Source organism: Nematolebias whitei, chromosome 8, assembly GCF_014905685.2.
Source record: "Nematolebias whitei isolate Nwh7 chromosome 8, NemWhi1, whole genome shotgun sequence".
In the NCBI taxonomy this organism is placed as follows: Eukaryota; Metazoa; Chordata; class Actinopteri; order Cyprinodontiformes; family Rivulidae; genus Nematolebias; species Nematolebias whitei.
This window is the reverse complement of record NC_056505.1, coordinates 7,608,253-7,631,462: the sequence shown is the minus strand read 5'-3', so window position 1 is coordinate 7,631,462 and position 23,210 is coordinate 7,608,253. Positions and strand designations below refer to the sequence as shown.

General features: G+C 41.1%; 3 protein-coding genes across 5 annotated transcripts in view; 1 reads left to right on the top strand and 2 right to left on the bottom strand.

Annotated features, from left to right (window-relative positions):
- Nucleotides 1-3,566, bottom strand: part of ksr2 (kinase suppressor of ras 2) — a 133,431-nt gene extending 129,865 nt beyond the window's left edge. For all 3 annotated transcript variants that reach the window (XM_037680879.1, XM_037680880.1, XM_037680878.1), the window contains exon 1: nucleotides 2,796-3,566. In XM_037680879.1, coding sequence (XP_037536807.1) covers nucleotides 2,796-2,969 — 174 coding nt within the window. In that variant the 5' untranslated portion in view covers nucleotides 2,970-3,566. The remainder of the gene's footprint in view (nucleotides 1-2,795) is intronic.
- A 3,235-nt stretch (nucleotides 3,567-6,801) lies between these two features.
- rfc5 (replication factor C (activator 1) 5) lies at nucleotides 6,802-13,915 on the top strand. Its single transcript, XM_037680213.1, has 11 exons — nucleotides 6,802-6,848; nucleotides 7,199-7,263; nucleotides 7,513-7,649; nucleotides 8,983-9,062; nucleotides 9,163-9,236; nucleotides 9,904-10,063; nucleotides 10,358-10,439; nucleotides 11,836-11,965; nucleotides 12,262-12,339; nucleotides 13,674-13,728; nucleotides 13,816-13,915. The coding sequence occupies exons 1-11, from the start codon at nucleotides 6,802-6,804 to the stop codon at nucleotides 13,913-13,915; spliced, it is 1,008 nt and encodes a 335-aa protein (XP_037536141.1).
- A 453-nt stretch (nucleotides 13,916-14,368) lies between these two features.
- wsb2 (WD repeat and SOCS box containing 2) lies at nucleotides 14,369-22,312 on the bottom strand. The gene is made up of 9 exons (XM_037680212.1): nucleotides 22,152-22,312; nucleotides 21,863-22,031; nucleotides 20,322-20,515; nucleotides 20,111-20,242; nucleotides 19,409-19,509; nucleotides 18,518-18,714; nucleotides 18,339-18,428; nucleotides 18,133-18,249; nucleotides 14,369-14,913 (listed from the first exon to the last, which is right to left on the bottom strand). The coding sequence occupies exons 1-9, from the start codon at nucleotides 22,189-22,191 to the stop codon at nucleotides 14,700-14,702; spliced, it is 1,254 nt and encodes a 417-aa protein (XP_037536140.1). The 5' UTR covers nucleotides 22,192-22,312; the 3' UTR covers nucleotides 14,369-14,699.
- Nucleotides 22,313-23,210: the final 898 nt, after the last annotated feature.

The following is a 23,210-nucleotide window of genomic DNA, read 5'->3' as shown; positions in this document are numbered from 1 at the left end:
ATGGATGGATGGATGGATGGATGGATGGATGGATGGATGGATGGATTATAGAGGAAGATCTATGTGGCTGAAAGTTGGATTAATAAAACAGCTAACAGGCTAACAAACTACTATCCATCCATCCATCCATCCATTTTCTTCCGCTTATCCGGGGTCGGGTCTCGGGGGTAGCAGCCTAAGTAGGGAGGCCCAGACTTCCCTCTCCCCAGCCACTTGGGCCAGCTCCTCCAGGAGAATCCCAAGGCGTTCCAACCGAGAAACATATAGTCCCTCCAGCTGTGGGTGAGACCTCTGGGTCTCCTCCCGGTGGGACGTGTCTGGAACACTTCACCAGGGAGGCGTCCAGGAGGCATCCTAACCACTAGGAGGAGTTTAGTATCTTGGGGTATTGTTCACGAATGAGGGGGAAATGGAGCGAGATCGATAGGTGGATAGGTGCGGCGTGGTGAAGAGAGAGCTGAGTCAAAAGGGGAAGCTCTCAATTTACCGGTCGATCTACGTTCCTACCCTCATCTATGGTCATGAGCTTTGGGTTGTGACCAAAAGAACAAGATCTCGGATACAAGAGGCTGAATTGAGTTTTCTCCGCAGGGTGTCTGGGCCCTCCCTTAGAGATAGGGTGAGAAGCTCGGTCATCCAGGAGGGACTCAGAGTAGAGCTGCTGCTTCTCCACGTCGAGAGGAGCCAGTGGAGGTGGCTCGTTGATCTGGGTCAGGACCTCCTCCCCAACCCAGAGAGGGCACTCTACCCTTTTCCGGCTCAAGACCATGGCCTCGGATTTGGAGGAACTGATCCTCATCCCGGCTGCGTCACACTCTGCAGCAAACCGCTCCAGTGAAAGTTGCACAAACTACTGACAAAGTAATAAATGTTTTATTCCTTGTATTATTAATATCAGACTGACATAAAGGTTTTATTCCCAGATTTTCATACAATGGGAAAAGAACGTTGCTTTTAAAATAGCCTTTGTGTGTGTGTGTGTGTTTATGAATAAAAATATTCATTCTTAAAAGGTCCAAAGGGACCAAAGAGCTACATGTGGCCCAAGAGCTGCAGCTTGCAGAGACCCTGCTTTGGGTGCACAAAACATCTGGAACAGATGTGCGCGTCAACGACGTAAACAGAACAAATATTATACTCTGTGGAAACTTTGCTTGGTGCACATCAGATCACCGTCACTAAAATCCTTCAGATGTTTTAAAATCTTAACATTACAAAAATATGCATATGTAACTGTAATTCCTTCAGCAACTACCCATAATGCTTTGCCAGTCAGCCAGGGAGTACATTCATCTTCTCGCTAAGTGCTGCCAGCAACATTAGCTCTCCATCGCACCTGTCTCCTGTTCATCACCTGGAAACTTTACATCTCAGACAAACGCAGTGAAAACACCTTTGTATTCCTGCGGGATGAGACGCTCGCAGGTGACTTCATGGCGTGTTGTTCTTTTATGCAACATCTCAGATATAAGTGTTCTGATGTACTGCAGTGGTGGCTTTATGGGGCACTTTGCTGCACTCGGTGGTGTTTGCTTTAAAGGTGCTCGTTGAAACGATATGAAGACCGTCAAAAAATACAAAAAAAAATAAAAATCAGCACAGTTTTTTTCCTCCTGTAAATTATTATTGTGCCCTCGAGTTAAAAAACAATGAACAAAATTTGTAAATGTCTATACAAGAGTTTGTTTGAAACAGCTGAAGTGACAAAAAGTGTAACACTAAACTTTACAGCTGTTTTGTTTACTGATTGCAACTAATGTTTGTGGTTTTCAGCTGATTTGGTCTAATGCTTTGTTTATGTTGAGTGCAGACCTGCATTTCAGAATGACATTCAATGTAATGGTGTAAAGGTGTTTGCTTTAAGGGAGACCAGTTCAAAAAAATGGAGGACTGTTCTTAAAATAAGCTAAATTTGAGTTCACTTCCGTGTTTCTCTGTTTATCTACAGAAACAGACAAAAGTTGTTTGGGATGGAGACGTCAGACTATTTTGATGCGTTACGTTTACGCCCAGGTTTGTTGAGTAACATAAAAAGTGCTTTGTTTACACTGAGTGCGTACCCACATTTTAGAATCTCGTTAATATATCTGCACCACTTGATAAAGCTCAACCTTTATGTGTTTAGCATGCAATGAGTGTCTTTAATCTCCCCAGACAATAAACATGTTAATGCTGTGCTGCTCTGCAGATCTGACCTTATGATTATAGGGTTTTATTGTCCTGAAAGTGCCTGAAAAGAGGGCGGGGTCTGATTTAAGTGGTCTGAAAACGGACGCGGAAACACTGGGCATTACGCAACGCAATTTACGGAACACCCCACCGGCTAATTAACTTTTATTTATTTATTTATTTACCTTTTTTTTTTTTTTTTTATCAACAATCTGTCCGCCTTGCGTAATAACGGCGGGGTCTGAGCTGTGACAGATGCGCAGGGCTGCGTCTATGTGCTGGTAATGGATTGTAAACACAATGCAGGCCTCACACTTTATTCTGATGGAGAGGAGCCACCTTTCTATCCACCGCCACCTGCAGAATCATGCGCAAGTGCCACTGCAGCTCCCGTGGCCCTCCAGATTTATTGCGCTGCACACACAACACGCACAGACTGGGGCTTTAAAAGCAGGAATCTTTGCATATTATTGCCATGACAGCACAATGCGCTGGAAAGGCACACATAAATATGCAGAGTGGCCTAGAAAGAGCAGTGACAGCCCTCCGCGCTGATGGAGAAGACGCACCGAGTGCAGGAACAAATAAATAAATAAATAAACAAATAAATAAATAACAGTGCTTACCTCCAGCGTTCGTATCTCTTTTTGTGTCAAGTCGTTGGATGTGGCACATTTGGTCCGTAAACCCTCCAAACTGGAAATGCTTATGTCGATCATGTTCTGCACCAACTCGCACTGCTGCAAGGCTTTCTGCAAACTCAGACGCTGCTCCTCGCTTTTTGTCATCTCCTCGTTCATAGTTTGGCGACCAGTGGACCTTGTTTTTCCCTTTGCACTTGTAAAATAAATTATTTAAAAAAAAATCCAAATAAAAGGGGAGGGGGAAAGAGATTAATTTATAAAAAGGAACGTGGAGGAGCCCACGGTGTGCAACCTGCAAAACGCCATGAATGTTGTGGCTTTTTTTTTTTTTTTTTTTTTCAGAATCAGGGTTTGAGCCGTGACTCCATTGAAACCAGTCCTCCTATAGATGCTGGATCATCCAGGTGTCTCTGGACTAAATCAACCCAGATGTGATGGAGACACCGAGCGGGACGACACGGTTTGCCTCAGCATCCATCCGGTGCTCCTGCCTCTCTCCGATAAAAGGAAGAAAATAAATAAATAAAAAAAGAAAGATTAAAAAAAAAAAAAAAAAAGAGGATGCTGCTCAGCGCCTCATCCTCAGACGGGTTGAAAACGAGGGAAACCCTTTAAAGGTGCTGATGTGGGGTCTGGATCCTCCGTGTCTCCCCTGGCAGCAGCAGCATCCCGGTTCGGCCGCGCCACACCGACATGTTTCCTGTCAATCAAACCCACAGCAACAGCAGCGCAGCGGCTCCGCCGAGAGCGGCCGCTCTCGCGAGAAAGCGCGGAGAGCTTCAGTCAGGCCTGGAGCACAAGTAAATAAACACATTAAATTAAACTCTTCTACAAGTCCGACAGAAATGTCCTTACTCTATTTTGACCAAAAAAAAAACATTATTTGTGATGTTATTTTTGTGCTTTGTGGTTTGATTTAGCTGCTTTTTTTAAATGTTTTTTTGCAGCTTGTGCCGTTTTAGCCATTCCAGATGTTCAGCTCAATCCGGTATGACCTTTGTTTTTTGTAAGAGCAAAATATTTAACAATATTTACTCATGCAATCGTGAGTTTTTTATATAGCGCCACAGCAGAAGTCGTCTCAGGACACTGACACATTCATATATATTAAAAATGTAAGTTAATAACGTTAATTATCCGAGAACAACTACAAACAGTCTTAAGCAGCACCTTCTCATATAGTGGATCAGCCGGTTTGATGGTGACACCCAGAGTTGTGCACATGTAAAATTCAATTCAAAAATACTTTATTAATCCCAAAGGGAAATTATGTGTCATCCTGGTTTCATTCAAGAGTTCTTATAGATGCTGATAGCTGTGGGCAGGAAGGATCTCCTGCAGCGAAGCCAAAGAATATGGCCACAGAACTGATCCGTCCACCCAGATCCAGCTTGCTGTCAGATCCGGCGGGCCTCTCGGTCCTCCTGGGCAGCAGGACTGCACGAATGCCGGGCAGAATTCCTCCCTGAGCGATGGTCACTCCTCCCAGCAGTCTGCAGAGCGCCTCGTCACCACGGACAGACAGCTGAAGGTGCCAGAGGATGATCCCAGTCCTCCCTTTGTCACGAGCCGAGTTTCCCACCAGCTCCAGGATCTCTGCAGTCAGGTGTTCGAGCACCACCGCCAGGTTGATGGGAATTTGTCCACGGTGCCTCCTTTTCAACTCATTTGGGATTTGGGCCTGTAGTTGAGGTATATGAGCTTTTGAGATGTTAATCCAGCTGCTCCTGGTTGTTAAAAAACACCTTGTTGCCATGGTTACGCATCATAACAAACGCCCAAAAGTAAAAAGGTTTCAGTAAAAGTTCTTCCAGCTGCACAGCATCAGAGGAAATAATCATCCTAATGAAGTGATTTACATCCAGACAAAAGAGGAATTAAAGTTTTCGAAAGCAACAACTCAGAATGAAAGTAACGGAACATGCAGCCACCCCGAGCTGCGCATTTCTAGAATAAAAGAAGGACCATCAGCCTAACGGCCGATCGTTAGTGCCCCCATGGCCACTTGCTGTTACAGAGGGCTGACTGATACATTTACTATTGTCCTTTCCACAGAACTATACTCAGAAAACACATCTTTTAAACTTAATTCATTATTCTTTTATTTTATTTTTTGTCTTCCTTTTGTCACATGTTCAGGCTGCTGTTGTTACACCGTATTGTTTTACATTATTAGTGTTTAGCATATCTTATTAGATCCTTATATGATTTTCTTTTTCTACTTTGTATTTTTGCTATTTTGGGGTGCAACTGGACCTTGAGTACATAATTTTGTTCCACCTTATGTATCACATGTTGCGAATGACAATAAACTTGAATTTTAATTTTACATCATTCTGCTATAGCTTGGTGCTATAGTCTTTTGCTACTTTTGACCTCTAGCTCGTTTCTTTGATGCTTTTAACAAGCTTTTCGCTACCTTTAGCTTGTAGCTAGCCTTGTGATAGCTTTTTGTTAGGCTATTGGGCTTTTAAGATACAAAGTAGTATATATGAAATACTTCAATTGCTAGTTCAAATTTTTAGACATCTAGAAGGTGGTTAACTGGTTATCCTGACGATCAAAGGAAATTAGACTTTTTCTTTTGGAAGAAGTTTTGCTTCTTCTCATTTCCAGAAATCTCTCAGATGGAACCGAAACACCTTGAAGAATGAGATGAGGCAGCTTTAAAAATGTCACTAACCTGATTTATGTTTGGACTGCTGTTGTCCTGTTGAGCTCTCTGAATTATCTAAATTAATAGTTTACTCCAAACCCTAATTAATGAACCCATTTTGGATTTGGCTCCCTGTCAAATTCAGAATAGAATTCAAAATCTTACTTCTAAAATACAAAGCTCTCAATAACCTAGCTCCATCTTATATTGCAGATCTTATTGTTCCATTCTTTCCAAACAGAGCAATTTACTCTCAGACTGCAGGTTTACATGCAATTTCTAGAGTTTCCAAAAGTAGAATAGAGCTTCCAGTTCTCAGATTCCTCTCTTGTGGAACCTTCTGTTCATGAGGCTGACACATTGTCTACTTTAAGATTAGGGTTAAATCTTTCCTTTTTGATAAATCCTATAGTTAGTGTCGGCTTGGATTTCCTGAGCTATCGGCTTGGACTGCTGGAGGACAAATTGACCACATTCCTCACTCTGCTGCTGTCTTTATTTGCTCTGTTTGTATTTGTAATTATTTATATATTTAACATGTGTTTTTTGTCTTTCCTCCAATAGAAAATTCACCTGGACCTGCCATTCTGTGTTTGTCTGCTTCTCCTTCCTGAACCACAGCCGGTCGAAGCCAGATGACTGCTCGTCCTGAGCCCTGTTCTGCTGGAGAGTTCTTCCTGTTAAAAGGGAGATTTTCCTTTCCACTGTTACCACTATGCTTGCTTAGGACGAAAGACTGCGACAAAGTGAAGATTCAGCGCAATCTGTTGGCTTCCTTAGACAGATAACTTTTACTAATTGACTTTAGTTAACTTTAAAGCTTTTTAAAAAAAATCTCTTTTTTATTGACACATCATTCTCTTGTTTTCCCCCCTATTAAATCATAATAAAGCTATTGGAGTGGGACAACTCACACTAAGGTAGGCATCAATACTTCATTTTAAGAATTCACATTTCAAAGAAGTTTAAATATTGTCTAAACGTTTCTTCTTTAAATGTGAAATCCTCATTTCATTACACATTACTGCAAGTAAGATAAAATTAGGAACATGGAGTTAACTAAATAGTTGATGTTTTATAGCTTTATATTGATTTATTGATTCAAAAATATATATTATTATTATGAGTTTGAAGACATATTTCTTACAGTGTGCACTGTGACTCCACCCACAAAATGAACCGTTATGCTATTGGTTGTACGTCATGACGTTTGGAGCTACGTTTGTTTCTGAGGGCGGGAAACAAGGACTAGCGTCCATCGTAAACCTAGCAGCAAAAATACTGCTAAGAATCTACCTCTGAGTTTTGATATATTCACAGTGAACTGCGCTCATGGCGTCTACAAGTAAAGCACCGCAGCAAAGCAGAAATTTACCTTGGTGAGTTAGAAAGCTAATGTTTACCGCGGTTACGTTAAAAAGTTGTTAGCGCTAGCTGCTAGCTAACACATCCATCCTAATGGGTTTACAGTTTCTGTTCGTCTGTGATTAAAGTAACTTTTAATTATTTACAAAATGGTTGGAGACCCTTGAAACAATGTCATTGTGTTTGATAGATAATGTATTAAAAAGGACAGAACATGATTAAATCTAGTTAATTTACATCGATCTGCTGTGATAGGAAGTTACTTTCCTGTTGAGTTGGATGTGTTCAGTTACCAAAGTCTTAAAAACCTGTAAGAATATAATGTTATCATTAACACTAGTGGACTGTCTGCTTTGTGTTCCAGGGTGGAAAAATACAGACCACAAACACTTGATGAGTTAATCTCTCACAAAGATATTCTAAGCACCAGTAAGTATGTGTACCTCTAAAGTAAAACTACTTTGTAATCTGTAATCTACAGCTGTAACACAGTAAACCTTTAAGGAATTAAGTGTGTGGGGATACCAATCTCTGCAGGCTGCCTGCGGCTTTTCTTGTGCATGCTTGCTGTTAGTTTTTATTTATAAATGTTAAAACCTTAAGTTTGAAAGTAATAGTGTTTCAGAATAATCTGAATCTTATTCACACTCTTTGTTTTATTTGTTTCAATCCCTTTAGTCCAGAGGTTTATCAGCGAGGACAAGCTTCCCCACCTGTTGTTTTACGGCCCCCCTGGAACAGGAAAAACCTCTGCGATCCTGGCTTGTGCCAGGCAGCTGTACAAGGACAAGGAGTTCAACTCCATGGTGTTGGAGGTACAGGACAGGTCCTTGTAACAAGATGCTGCTTTGTTGGGATTTGACTGTGAGGATCTACTGGATCTAGTGATGTTACCTCTAACACCGAAGCTTCAAAGCACGCTTCAAACTCGATAGGGTAGTTATGGTGAAGCATTGGGCCGGAGCGTGCTTCAAGTGACGTCACCAATGACGTGTGAACCACTTCACTGCTTCATTCAGACCGAGTCAGCTGACTGCTTTGAGTTGACGGGCGGAGTTTCAATCATTTGGTGCGATTCAGTGTATTTAAGATGGCTCAAGCCCCGGTTCACATCCCCGTTCTTCACGTATTATACGTTACAAAACAGCTCTTGTTTTTTATATTCAGATAGTGGTTCATTTGAGTCGGATCCTGTCAGAACAAGATCCTGGAACTCTATAATTTTGACCGCTCAGATCCGCCAACTCCGCCCCTAAAAGTCCAAAGTCATTGCGCATTTTTATTTTGATTATTTATTAAAAGTACAACGAGTGGATGTTCTGTCCGCGCCACGCTCCTGCCAGCAGAGACACGGACTGCATGTCCTGCAGGGAGCGTCTTCATCCTCCTCCAGCTGTGCGCCCTGAGCCAGTTGTTTTACGCACAGCGTCTCCAGACAACTCTGCAGGACGCAAACACAACTGCTGTCGGAACTCCTGCATACATTACAGTGCATAACATTTCAGACATAATAAATAAGCTTACAGTAAAACAAAAAAACGAGTGAAATGTTTGATGTGTATTACATCAAGTATCAAAACAACAGCACTAATTAGTCAAAGCGACCAAAATGTTGAAAAGACAATTTATCTAAAATAAATGGATGGATGGCAGTGAAATTGGAGCAGAACACACAGGACTGAATTCAGCTGAGAAGAGTTCAGGTCGGGGGTGTGTGTGGGGGGGGGCGTTAGGACACCTGACAGACTGTCATTCATACACAGGCTTGTTAATTGTTGCTCTCTAAAATAGTAATTTCAATTCAACCTTTATTTATACAGGTTTAGCCTTGAGCCTCGTCAAGAGAGACCTGTTTTTAACCAGTTTATTCAAATGTTTAACAACCTGTTAAAATACACCAAAATGCAGGAAATGGCATCTCTTTTATTCCAATTTTTTCTGGGGGAGGACACACGGACCCTATATTTAAATATACATAAATATATACTATATTTCACCACTAGATGTCACTGAAATGAACCTTTGAATGAATGAACCCAAGTTCAATACAATTGGCAAAGTGGTTCAATACTGCTTTATTGCTTCATTTGGCCATCACTAACTGGATCCATGGCAAGAGGGTAAAAATTGACTCACTTTGTTTTGCAGCTAAACGCGTCAGATGACAGAGGTATCGATGTCGTACGAGGTCCAATTCTGAGTTTTGCCAGCACCAGGACCATTTTCAAGTGGGTTTAAAAAATCAATTATTTAGCTTTTTTTTTTGGTTATTTACAGATTTAAACTGTACTCTGTCATCTGTTTTTTTTGTACCCTCTTGTTCACCAGGAAGGGCTTCAAACTGGTGATTCTAGATGAGGCTGATGCCATGACCCAGGATGCCCAGAATGCATTGCGGCGAGGTGAGCCATCTGTTCTCCGGGCGTCGCCCACTGAGCGACACAGCTCGCTGAGCAGCCGCTTCATTTGGCTGCTTTTGAATGCTTGCTAAGTTTGTTCATGAAAAAGCAATTATTTCAGGAAGAGTTCGGCTTTAGATTGAATAAAAATAAAAAGATGTTTCTGTGTTCTTGTTTTTTTTTTTTTTAATTATCTGGGTTTTGTTGCTATTAATTGTGCAACTATGGATTGGAAAAAGCTGCAATGCGCTTTCAGGTTCTGCTATTACAGTTTATCCTTAATCAATAGAAATGTCAGATATTAAATAATTTTTGAACAACCTGTGAACGTTAAAATTTTTGAAGAGCATTACGTTTAACTCCATAAAACTGGGGGGGGGGGGGGTAATTCTCTGAAGAGCTGACTTTTTATTGGCCTCACGATGCTTATAAGCTGTTAAGATATTTTCAATCTAGACTGATTAAACTATTTCTTGACAGATATTGAATTATCGGAGAGACTCTCTTAAGAGTTTGCTGGCCCAGACCGGGTCACAATTTCATTATAATCCCGTCTCTGAGCAGATCAAACTCATAAAACCAGTCTAGATTGAAAATATCTTAACAAAGCAACATGGCATCTTTTTTTTTTAATTCCTACTTAATGCGTCTTCTCTTCGTGCCCTTTTAGTGATTGAGAAGTTCACAGAAAACACTCGATTCTGCCTCATCTGCAACTACTTGTCCAAGATCATCCCGGCGCTGCAGTCGCGCTGCACCAGGTTCCGCTTCGGCCCGCTGTCTCCGGACCAGATGATACCTCGACTGGAGCACGTTATCCATCAGGAGAAGTAAGAAAATATTCCCGTATTTCACTACTATTGTTGCATTTTCAGTCAAACAAATATATATATTTTTAGGTATTTAGTTGTCTAAAAAAAAAAAACCCTGAGATTATCCATCTGGCAAATATTTTCTACACGTCATTGTCCCAGTGGACTGGGTGGATTTTCTTTGTTTCAGCAATTGTGCTTTAAGAAGCAGAACCAATAGGGGGCGCTGTTGTTTTTAAAACTTTTTCATCAAACAGTTATCTTGACTCTGAGTGATCTTAAAAAGATTTTATTTTTTTGTATTTGTGGCAGCATTGACATGACTCCAGATGGAATGAAGGCTGTCGTCACGTTATCTTCAGGCGACATGAGAAGATCGCTCAACATTTTGCAGGTATGATCGCTGCTGTAGTGAACCAGATGACCTCAAATATACCAGATGGACAGAGACTGTTATTTTCATTGATCTGAATAAGTCTGAACCATCTGATGAACTTTCTTTCTTGAATTAATCAAGCAGAAAAGACAATCCTCTATAATCATTACTGTCTTACAAATGTTTTGACAATCAAATTGTGTTAGTTCACTCAATGCTTTACAGGTTGAAAAGAACTACTAATTTTTATTTTACATAAACAGTAAGTAATGAGTTTTGTTCCTCATTCAGAGAAGAAATCACCTGAATATGACTTTCTTGATTTTCTGTCTGAAATGAGCAAGCTGTCGTAAGTATGTTAAAGGTTGGTTTTCGGTCAACTAAAATGTTTACCGAGAAAAATGTCATGTTTTACTATTTGAAAAGATTACAAAGTGTGAGACTCCACGAAGTCTGCTGCTTCTGCAATAATCTTTTCTGTATGTTAAACAAGTTTCATTCTCTGACCTCGACTGTTGATAAACACCTTACGCCAAAAACACACCTCTTTCTGGTCCTTCCACGAATCAGAAAGCTCTAAACTGAACAGGAAGTAAACTCATTTAAAATGTGACAACTGCCCAGTTCAAGTTAGAATGAGAGCTGACAAGAGAATGAGAGTTCTGAGAGATGCAACCGGTTATGAAGAGTTTGGAGTTATGAAGAACCAGGGACGTTTGGGATTATAAGTCTGTTTTGAGCTAACCACGCACGACTCTCCGAGGATTTTTAGCTGTGCTTAACGGAGGCGCTGGAAACAGTCTGAAGGATGCTTACTGAGCTGATCTATCGTCAAACCAGGTAAAGGCTTCTTCTTCGACTAAAGTGTACCGTGGACGGGCTGAGGATCTGACGGAGCGTGCAATTTCTGGTTAAACAGATTAAACTTCCCTCACACAGTTCTCTGTAAGATAATCTCCTTTCACTCTAAAACCCACCTCTCTCTCATAAATCAGTACAGATATTTTAGAAATATCTTAAGCAAAGTCCTCAAATCACCGCCGAGTGATTTGAAGTTCATTTTCTGTGAAACTGTCTGTTATTATTTTCATATTTTGCCAAATTAATGTAAATGTTTGATGTTAAACTTTGATTCTGAAAATAAATGATTCCATTCATTTGATGGGTCAAAGATAAATAACGTCTCTCGTTACATTTCTGTTAAATTCAATGCACGACATTTACAGTCAGAAAAATGAAGAACTCGTGAATATTGTATGCATATATAATTCATATATTTGTCATACAACAAGTGACACGTACCTCACGTGACTCACTACACTGCTCTCAGCCGGACTATAACGTTCACTTTCCTATCATATGTCTTCTCCCAACAACAATAGAAGGCTGAACTGTGCTCCGCCTCTGATTTCAGAGCACCAGTATGGCGTACGGGAAGGTCACAGAGAACACGGTGTACACCTGCACCGGACAGCCCCTCCGCTCAGACATCGCCAACATCCTCGACTGGTGCCTCAACAAAGACTTTAACACAGCTTACAGACGTATCCTTCAACTCGTCCGTCTCCAGGAATTTTACTCTGGAGCTGCGCCGTATGAAATTACAAACTATTCCACCCCTCTCTGTGTACTTGGACACCCCACTCCCACATGCCTTACAGTATAATTACCTTTCTCTGCTTCCAACAGATGAAACTTAGGTTTAATGAAAACTAAGGAGGTAATAACTATAAATTACTTGTCTTTGCAATTCTCAGGTTTTGTATGGTTTTGTAAACCTTCTCAAATGGTAAAACAAGATCCAACGGTTTAGTTTGTGTTTCTTTAAGGGTTCTTGCAGAAATCCTTCACCTGAAGACGTTGAAAGGTTTGGCTCTGCATGATATTCTCACCGAGGTGCACCTGCTCATCCACAGAGGTCGGTCAAAATAAATGTGTGGAATATGTCTTATACTTACAGCTTCTTATTGCTACAATCAAATGAACATTAGGGGGGCTTCTTACCACTGAGAATGTAAGAATTCCTGCAGAAACGGCCTAATTTAGTCAATCTTTAATGACGTAATAACTGTTGCAATGAAAAATTCAAGGTTTTTATTGACCTAATGACCATTGTTATGATTGGTCTAACTAATGTATTTTCTTTTTATGCTTTGGTGCAATTGACTTTTTAAGGACCATATTTTTCGCCATATAAGCTGCATTTTTTTGCATAATTTGCATGCCCTACGACTTGTACGGCAAAGCGACTTATTTATGGATTTCCCCCATATTTATAAACCAACTTTTGGCTGAGATATGACCGTTTTCATTCATTCTGACTGAAAATATTGAACACTACCATTTTCAGCCGCTAGATAGCGCTCAAGTACTGTGGCATGCCGTTGTGTCACGTAATAGGAAAAAGTGACACAATCGGCTTGTCATAGCCTGCCACCTTCGTCCAGCTCGCCTGGAGCAACCGTCAAATCAGCTTCATTTCGCTGCGCCGCCTCGGCGAAATGCAGCTGATTTGACCACTGAAGTGCATTTATTAAGTAAAAGTTCAACTGATACACCTTTGCTATAATGTCGAGCAAACAAATAATAGTTTTTAGGTGCTTATCTTGTTGAATTTTGAAGAAATGCGTAGAATTCCTCCGTCCTGATTTTCTGTCTGCGCTCCCAGGAGCACCGAGGCAGCGAATACTTTTGAAATGCAGCTGATTTGACTGTTAGTGCATTTTATGAATCAAAAGGTAGACTGAGAAACACCTTTACTATAAAGTCGCGCAAACAAATAATTGTTTTTAAGTGTTAATCTTGTTAAAGTCCTCCCGTGCACGCTTGCGAGGCCGCCGTTTGGCTGCCAATCATTTTTTGGCACAACACCGGCCCACGTTTTCAGGTTGCCAGCGGTGACGTGCAACAAACGTGACGCGTCAGCCATGACACATAATAGATGCGAAGTATTTATGGATATTTCCACTTTGTTAGACATATTTGGACGGATGTGACTTATAGGACGGTGCGACATGTACGGCGGAAAATATGGTACTTATTATTTTGGTTACACTGGATGTTTGAAATGCTTCAACATCGTCAAACAGAAAAACTACCTGATTTGTTTTGAACTTCATCCTCTGGCATCGTATTAGATAAAAGTAGTGTGTGTGTGTTTCTTTGTAGAAAGGTTTTTACGATAATACCCTGAACAAAATGCACGTTCGTTTTTGTTTCAACTTTTATGCTTCTTGTTTTTGTTTATTCTAGTGGACTTTCCTTCGGCCGTTCGGATCACTCTTCTCATCAAGTTAGCCGACATAGAGTGAGTGTGACGCTTATTTTAATAAACAAGTGGTTCCATTATTATATCCATAATTTCCTGCTTTTTTTCATCTTTGTTTTTTGGAAGACATCGACTTTCATCCGGGACAAATGAGAAGATCCAGCTGAGCTCCATGGTTGCAGCTTTCCAGGCAGTGAGGGACCTGGTGGTCAGTGAAGCTTCTTAGAGGAAAATAAAAATCAGTGTTAGCAGCTCAGTGATGTTTTCAGTTTTTACTTCAATAAAAAGACATTTCAAGTAACGGTTTGCAGCGTCACCACTTTAAGCCACTTTTGTTTGACGTATTTAAAACTTTAAAAATTGACCAAATCTTCACGGAAAAATTTGTTTTCCTATACGAAGTTCACCGAGCAGCACGCAGTGTGAAACAGCTGTCTGATTCACACATCTGTAAGTAAAAAAATAGTTTTTCACTTGCTCCCTTCAGGAGTCGCCTCATAAGATTTAACCATTTGTTGCCGGATGACGATTGACGCAACCTGGGCTTGAACCCACAACCTCAGGATTACAAGACCGCAGCCCCTAAAACCTGTGTACAAACAGTAAACAAACAAATCTACTTGCTGTCACAGTCATTGATCCATCTTTGTGTGAAAATAAAATAGACACGTTTGTGGTTTTATCTGTTTAATAAAGGCTTCTCCATATAAGTAGTTTTATTACAATAAAGGTGCAAATAAAGCAGAAAAATAAACACAGGGATTAGATTTTTCTGTACATTTTGTATTTACACAATAAATTAGCAGTATAAAAAGCATGATATTCAAGTCAAATGATGTGAATAATTATTATGCATCTGAATGTAGTGCAAATAAGAAGTTCTTAGTGCATCTAACGTCGATTACAAAGATAGTTGGTTTTCCTCTTTTTTTTTTAAGCTCTTGCTAGTAAACAGAAAAGGCATTTTGTTAAAGAGTATAAATAATAGGAGCTTCTCTCAGTTTAGTTATTTAACTGTCCCAGTCCTCTTCATCGGAGGAGGAGCAGGTCTTGAGGCGTTCAGGGATGTTTCTGTAGGTGAGGTACTCCAGGATCCTCCTGGGGAGCGGCAGCGCCTCGATCTGGTGCGTGGACACCGAGTAGCGCAGGATGGATCGGCACAGGTGGCACAAGCTGAGCACGGGCCTGGGAGCCCTCCAGAACCTCACGTGGCCGTCTCGGTTTCTGCCAGGAGAGAAAAACGAGGCGTGTTCACAGTCCTGGTGGTTCAGTTGGAATAAAAAAAAAAAAACATTTTCTGAGAACATGAATGCTAGAAAAATAAAGCCGTGAGAAGTGAGGGTGCAGAGGACGCTACAGAAACACTGGTGGTGGCCAGAAAATACATGTCCAAGCAGTTTAAAAAGAGAAAAACAGGATTCATACGTTTATATTCCAATAAAGTTGCAATATTAGTGATTTTTGAACCAACATCTCCCAACTAAACGTTACATGACTAAACAAATGGTAAACGGACTGTACTTATGGCGTCTTTCTATCTAAGATACTCAAAGTACTTTACAACAGAATCTGCCCTCATTGACATTCACACATTCATACAGCTCTACTACATTACAAAGATAACCTGAACACATTATTCTAAAGAGACTAATCGGAGCTTTATCACATTCATGCACTGATGGGAGACGATGAGGGGTTCAGTGTCTTGCCCAGGGACACTTCAGCATGTGACTGTTGGTGGAATTGAACCCCCAACTCTTCCGTTTGAGGGCGACCACTCAGCCACCCAAACAAAACTGGTTATCAACTTGTATCGAAACAAGAACAAAAGCTGGTCCAAAAAATAAAAAAAAATCAAGAGCTGGTACCGTGTACTTTAGTTTTTAGGTCCTTAGAAGTATTTAAAACTGTTGGAATCACATGTAAAATAAACTTCTTATTGCCTGAATAAAACGAAGGACCTTAAGAGTCAATCCAGTAAATGGGGCAAAAAACTAAACATGCCAACATGTTTTTTATTATTTAATATAGTTCTTGTTCTGGTGAGAACACCGTGTGTCTGAAAGGCTTCAGGTCACAGATTTAACCCTCCTGCTGCCCTTGGGTCAAAATGACTCGCAGGGTCTCAGTAGGATTGAAAAGAAAAGTACAAGTGAAACCAAAACTGTTTTTTTGTGTGTGTATTTTCATACAAATGAGAGTAAAAGCACTTATGCATCTATGCACATATCCTGCCGGAAATGATAAAGGAAAAATGCTGAGAATGTCTTAGAAGCACAACTGGGGATTTGGAAATTGATGCAAGTCCAAGTTAATGTTTTTAATAAAAATTAAAGAGCTTTATGTCAATGTTTGTAACGATAGCAGCAGAGAAATGAGTTAATCTTTTAATACATTTTATTTAAATGAAACTTGCTGACTTTATATCTTATTGCGAGGAACTTGGCCACTAAATTTCATAAATCCCCCTTTACAAAAAAATTAGAATATCATGGAAAAGATGTTTAACTTCCACAATTCCATTCAAAAAGTCAATCTTTAGGCAGCACGGTGGCGCAACTGGTAGAGCTGCTGCCTCTCAGTGAGAAGGTCCCTGGTTCAAACCCCGGTCCAGGGGCCTTTCTGGGTGGAGTTTGCATGTTCTCTCCGTGCATGCGTGGGTTTTCTCCGGGTACTCCGGTTTCCTCCCACAGTCCAAAAACATGCATGTTAGGCTGATTGGTAACTCTAAATTGTCCCTAGGTGTGAATGAGAGTGAATGGTTGTTTGTCTCTATGTGTCCCTGTGATGGACTTGCGACCCGTCCAGGGTGTACCCCGCCCCTCGCACAGTGATTGCTGGACATGGGCACCAGCGACCCCCGTGACCCAAAATGGAACAAACGGGTAAAGAAAATGGATGGATGGATGAAGTCAATCTTTAATACATGATAGATTCAGAGCCCACAATTTAAATGATTTCAAGTATTTATTTATTCTTATATAATTTGGGCTTCTAGCTCACGAAACCCACATAAACAGGATTTCAAAAAATTAGAATACTGTGAAGACATCAGCCCACACTACTTCAGTTTTCATAACAAATCAATCAAAATATGGTACGTTCAATACGATACGTCAGTCTTCAATACTTGGTTGGGAATCCCTTTGCCTTAATCACTGTCTCAATTTCCTTGATGCTGTCAGCTCTTCTTTGTTCTTGGGGCTGGTGCTCCTCATGTTCCTCTTGAGAACACTCCATAGATTCTCAGTGGGGTTTAGGTCCAGCGAGTTGGCTGGCCAGTCAAGCACTGTGGCATGGGCATCAAACCAGGTTTTGGTGCTTCTGGCGGCATGGGCAGGGACCAGGTCCTGCTGGAAGATGAAATCTGCATCTCCATACAGATCCTCAGCAGAAAGAATCATGAAGTCCTCTAAAACATTCTGGTAGACTGTTGCGGTGACCTTGGATTTAAGAAAGCAGAGTTTACCAACACCTGCGCTGGACATTGCACCCCAAATCATGACTGTGGATATTTCACACTGGACCTCAACCAGTATGGACTCTGTTCCTCACCCTTCTTCCTCCAAACCCTTGAACCTTGATTTCCGAATGAAAGGCACACTTTACTTTCATCGGAAAAGAGGACCTTGGACCACTGTCCAGCGGTCCAGTCCTTCTTCTCCTTGGCCCAGTTGAGAAGCTTCCTACATTGGCTCAGGTTCAGAAATGGCCTGACCCGAGGATCTCAACAGTTGTAGTCCATCTCCTGGATGCGTCTGAATGTGGTGGTTTTTGAAGCTGTGACTCCGGCCTCATTCCACTCTTTCTGGATCTCTGTCAGATTCTGGAATCTTCTCTGTTTGATCATCCACTGAAGCCCACGGTCATCTCTTTTGCTGGTGCATCTTCTTCTGCCACATTTTGCCCTTCCACTAGACTTTCCATTGATGTGCTTGGACACAGCACTCTGTGAACAGCCAGCCTCCTTAGCTATGAGCCTTTGTGGCTTACCCATCCTATAGAGGGTCTCAATGATGGTCTTCTGGCCAGTTATGTCTGCAGTCTTCCCCATATTGAACCGAACTGAACCAAACTGAAGCAATTTAATGACACCTGGGGAAACTTGTGCAGGTGCTTTGAGTTTAGTAGCTGATCAGTGTGTCACAATCAGTTTAAAACAGTTATGTCATGAAAAATCTGGGCTGATTTCTCCACAGTAATCTATTTTTTTTTTTTAATCCTGTTTTCGTGGGTTTCATGAGCTGGAAGCCCAAATTATGTAAAAATAAACAAATAAATTTTTGAAATCATTTAAATTGTGGGCCCTGAATCGATCATCTATTAAAGATTGAAGTTAAACAACTTTTCCATGATATTTACATTTTTTTGGAAAGGGTCTGTAAATCCACATACACTAAGAGTTGAATGTTTAAACGACTGGTTTTGGAAGGACCGACTTACCCTGTGGCGATCACTCCACCCTGTGGATGGTATTTGCAGCAGAGACCGTTGGAGACTTGGTCTCTCTTCGTCTGCATGGTCATCCGTCTCTCTCCCGGCTCCCAGATCCTCAGAGCCCTACAGATGCAGCACATCTGTCAGAAACCGTTTGTCCACCGTGACAAATATTTATTATATTACTTGTTTATTAAAAGAAAAACAGTCACCTATCATCAGTCACAATTGCTAGGTGCAAACCATCGGGGGAGAACTGGACTGCTGATATCTGGTTTTGCCCATAATCTTCAAAGTAGTCACTAAAAACCACATATAGCTGCTTCAGGTGTGTATAGTGGCAGGTATACTCTGGAATATGTTCAACATTTAAAAAATAAAGTAAACTTACGCCAGCGTGGCCAGTTTCTCAGCTGTATACGGGTCCCAGAGGTCGATCCACCAGCTGGAGCCACTGAAGGCAGCAGTGGCGAGAACTGCTCCGTCTGGAGAGAAGTCGCAGGAGGACAGCAGACACAACGTTTTATTGCTCCCTCCAGTCAGGTTCCTGATGAACGTATATGAGCGGAGACTCCACAGACACACCATCTGGTCAAAGTGGGAACATGAAGAGTCCATAAGCAGAAAGGCCTCTTTTTTAAAATGGACATTTACAGTTGGTTTAGTCAAGTTATCTGCAGGGAGGTTGCAAAGCTAGATGATCAAGTAACGTGATTCTCAACGTGATGTTCTGGCTTCGTCAGCAGGACAGCCCACAACATGCAAACTGTTAAAAGTTATTGGGAAATTAAAGTCTGGGATTCCTTGAGCTGCAGCTGAGGATGTCACATTTGCCCTCCACTGTTTCTCTGCATGAAAACAGTAAACATGCTGACCTGTGATATAACACAGGAGCAGATGATGATTATCATAAAGCTCCCAAGTCCAAGAGCAACAAACTGGGTCAAAGGCAGCCACAGGAAATCTGTACAGTCACGCCTTAAAACTAGGTGTAGCTTGGCTTTTCCTAACTACCGCAGGAAATGCTTTAGAAAATGGACAGAAAACCTGTAAAAGATTACAAATAATTACATCTAAATATCCTCTTCCCTTTGTATAATTTAGCAAATGCTACTGAGACAAGTAATTTGACAGAACTAGATGAAAATGTTTTCTAATTTTGGAGCTTTTAGACATCTGAGATTTGAAAGACATGCAGAAAACACAGAATATAAATAGCATTCTTTGAGATCTTCAATATGTAAATGTTCTTCGCTGCAGCGTTTGGAACCAAACGACTCACTCTGTCAAACCTGCCAACAGACGCAATCATGCTGCAGTCGGACGACACGCAGCAGGAGTTGATCCAGTCTTTATGACCAGACAGAACTTGAACCTTTTTACCTAAAAACACACAAGAAAATCCAACTGAGGTCAAAGAAATGTTGCTAACTCGTTTCTAAAGAGCGTTCGTCCCAAGCAGGAATGTGTGGGCTGAAGTCTCCTGCACGAGAACAGGTTCTGTTCAGCCTGTAGTGATTCACCGGGAGGGGTCATGGTCACCGGCAACAATCAGTGTGAAGCTCATGCAGATAAATGTCTGAGTAAAGTTCGAACATGCTCCTATATAAGACAAGTTAAATGACTGGAGCAGACGGAACAAGTTCACTTCTGAAGACCGTACATTTCTATATTGTCAAATTAATCTCCTTTATATTTTTAAGAAGGAGATTAATGTATACTAAAGTTCACTTTAAAAGCAAACAATGCCTATTTTTCAGGTAATTTACCTATAAAACAATGTTAACACTGTGTTTTAACAAAAAAAAAAGGGTCGGGCAGCACCTCCCACGAGGCCGCAGCCTCAGACACCTCCGTCTTTGGACGGGCTGTTCTGAAATGTAATTTCATTGTGCTTCGGTGCAATGACAACAAAGCTGACTCTGAATAATAGTGTTAATGTTGTCAAACATCTTTTCTTTCATCAACAAAACTGAGTGCGTACCCTTGTGAGCCAAGTCCCAAATTCTTAAAGTCTTGTCCCGAGATGATGATATGAGCGTGAGGGACCCGTTCTGAGGAAAAACCAGGTCCCTCACAACCCCCTCATGGCCATGGAGATCAAACACAGCATTCCCTGCAGACAAAGAGAGGAATTCAAATTTAGCCTGCCAGTATTTCACAGCAAACAGAACACGCCCTTCGAGTGGGCGTACCTGTTAACACGTTCCAGATCTTGATCACCCCGCTCTCCAAGCCTGTGGCCAGAAGCAGGTTGTCCTTCCCTTTTGGTGACGGATGCGCGGCTGCAGACACTTTGGGGGGTCTGGGTCCAAAGGCGAGACCCCACACCAGCTGACCACAGCTGAAGCTTTTGTCTGCTCGGTCGGTGTCTCCGTCCTGACCCTCTCTGTGGGCGAGAGTGGCATCAAGCGTGCAAATGAATGTAGGCAGAGGTGCAGCTCGTGATGAGGAGATGCTGTTTTTAGACTGCTGTTAACAATGCAAGTGTGATTTTCTGCTTCTCTTGTTTTTTATTTAAAGCAAGAAAAAAGGAGTTGATAACTCCCCACTTTTAGACTGAGCTGTGTCGACACTGAGGCAGGCTGGTGCAGTCATGCAAACGACCAAGCATGGCAGCGTTTTTAATTAAATACACTCGCAATTTAGATGACTGGGATAAAGAAAAGCTTGTTGAAGCTTTAGTATTTATCATAAAGAAAAATAAAATCCTCATTGGGAATTTAAAAAAATAGTGAAACTTAAAAAAAGAAACAGCTAAAAAAATTAGGTTCTTAGGTGCAGGTTTTCAGGAGAAAATACACCAAAGTGTGTTGCAAAGACTGACATCAAACACAAGACTATGCAATTATGTTACCTATTATTGTACACATAATTATTTTAAAGATAGATAAATAGTGAAACTAAATTTGAACCATTTTAATGAACATTTATTAGGAATAAATGAGACTAAACATGAGTCTTCATCATAAGATGGCGAGTAAGGGAAGCAGAACTGGGAAATAAGGATTAATTGAAAAAAAAACAAAAAATTACATATTATCTATCTATCATACATACATATATATATATAAATAATTCTATGGGTGAATGAATAGTCTGTGTGTAATTTGAATTTAAAATGCCACCCACACAGCAGACATAGGCTTTTAATTCAGTGAGAGTTGAAAGTACTACTATTTTATATTCAGTATAATTTGGTTTTATGCACTTTTTTTTCCTGCCGTTTTCTTTAGTTGATCTTCTGCACTTTGTTACCACTTTATATACAGCACTTTGTCCAATACTAGTGGTTCTTAAATGTGCTTCATAAATAAACCTGGACATTTATTTTACAGTCGATGCGTAATTAGGCTAATGGCTTAAATTGAGTCGCTTGTATAATTCAACTGTAAACGCATACAATTTGAAATTACAGCTTTTATTTGTCTACAGTGCATTTTCTCAACATTCTTTTTTTTTTTGTCTTTTAAAACAGGTTTCTTATGCATTAAACCTAAGCTGAGCAATTGTGATTTTTACTTCAACTGGTACAACAAAACTACAATAAGCTAGAATTCAGTTTTATTTAGTTTATTTGGACACTTTATATATTTTAATTAAAAATATATCCACTTAGATGCATTAAGAGGGCTTTTTATCCGTTATAATAATAGTAATATGAACGTAATCCTGTTTTTCTGGTTTGCTCAAAGAGGTTTGAATGTCCGAGGGTACGTGAATGCGTCGTGCCTACTTTGAGTCCAGCGGCCAGGCGACCACCCACACGATCCCGTGTCCCATGGACCAGGCGAACCAGGTTCCGTCCGGGGAGAAGTCCACGCTCCAGGTCTCGCATCCCGCTCGGTCCAGCAAGGACGGGGTACGCCGGGTCTTCAGCTCCAGCAGGAGAGCTGGGTCCGGGGCTGTGGGGGGAAAAGATGCATTCACGGTGACTGAAGGTCGGGGGTCGACACAAAACCTCCGCTCAGGTTGTCAGAGCGTCGCCATGGTAACCACATATATGTCTCCCGGATAAAACTTACATGTCGGCTCCAGGTCCGTGTTGCTTTCCGCGGAGCACATCGTTCCTCACATTCCTCTCAGTGAAGACGGAAGTCCTTGGTTCGTCCTCGCTGTTGGACTTTGCTTGTCCATTTGAACGAAGACAGGAAGACGCGCCGCTGTCCACGAAGAAGACTCCGGTGTCCCTGAGCTCAGGTAGCTGCTATGTGAAAAATGCGGCGAGAAACAAAACGTTCAGCTGATTTCTCAAGTGTGACTCATTTGTACCGTCGCCTCCGACGTTACTCAACGTGCTCACGTTCCTCCTTTGTGGTTACGTAACTGCTGGCAGCGTTTAGCCACGCCCACAACGTGTCGCTCCTTTTTGTTTTATGATAAAGCAGTTTTATCTGCACAATACTTTTATTTTATTATTACAGGTGGACTTTAGCCGAACCAAGAACAAATTCCCAGAGTACGAACAAACGAAGAACAATTTAACACAGACTTTGACAAAAGTAAAAGAAATAAACTGACGACTAACTGAAGCTTTTCTAAAAGCTTGACACCTACACTTGGATTTAATTGAAGCTTCAGATAACACTGATCAGGTTAAACAGTAAGTAAATCAAATATGTATATAAATAAATACTTGGGTCAAACCATGAAAGATAGTGAAAGTAAATCTTTGTTGAACTTAATGTAATTTAATGTGTTCAAACTCTAGCTCAGGGTGCCCAAACATTTTTCTTGAGAGGGCCAAATTTAAAATCTATCAGAGGGCTGCGAGCCAAATGCAATAATACAATACTTCTTTAAATAAAGTCCATTTATTCATTATGCAATTATTTAACCTTCAATTCTATATAAAGAACATTACAGAACAGGCTGTGTTGGTGGTGGGGGATCTGGGGATCTTGGGAACTCATTATTGAAATCTGTGACTGCGAAGCTGCAGCTCTGCAGGTAAGGGGCGTTCACTTCAGGACAAATCGAGGTTGCTGATTGGTCAGTTGCTGACATGCTGGATTGACTGACAGGTGGCAGGACTCGTGCAAAAAAAAAGATCATAGATTTCACTTGTCTGTTTGAGACTGTCC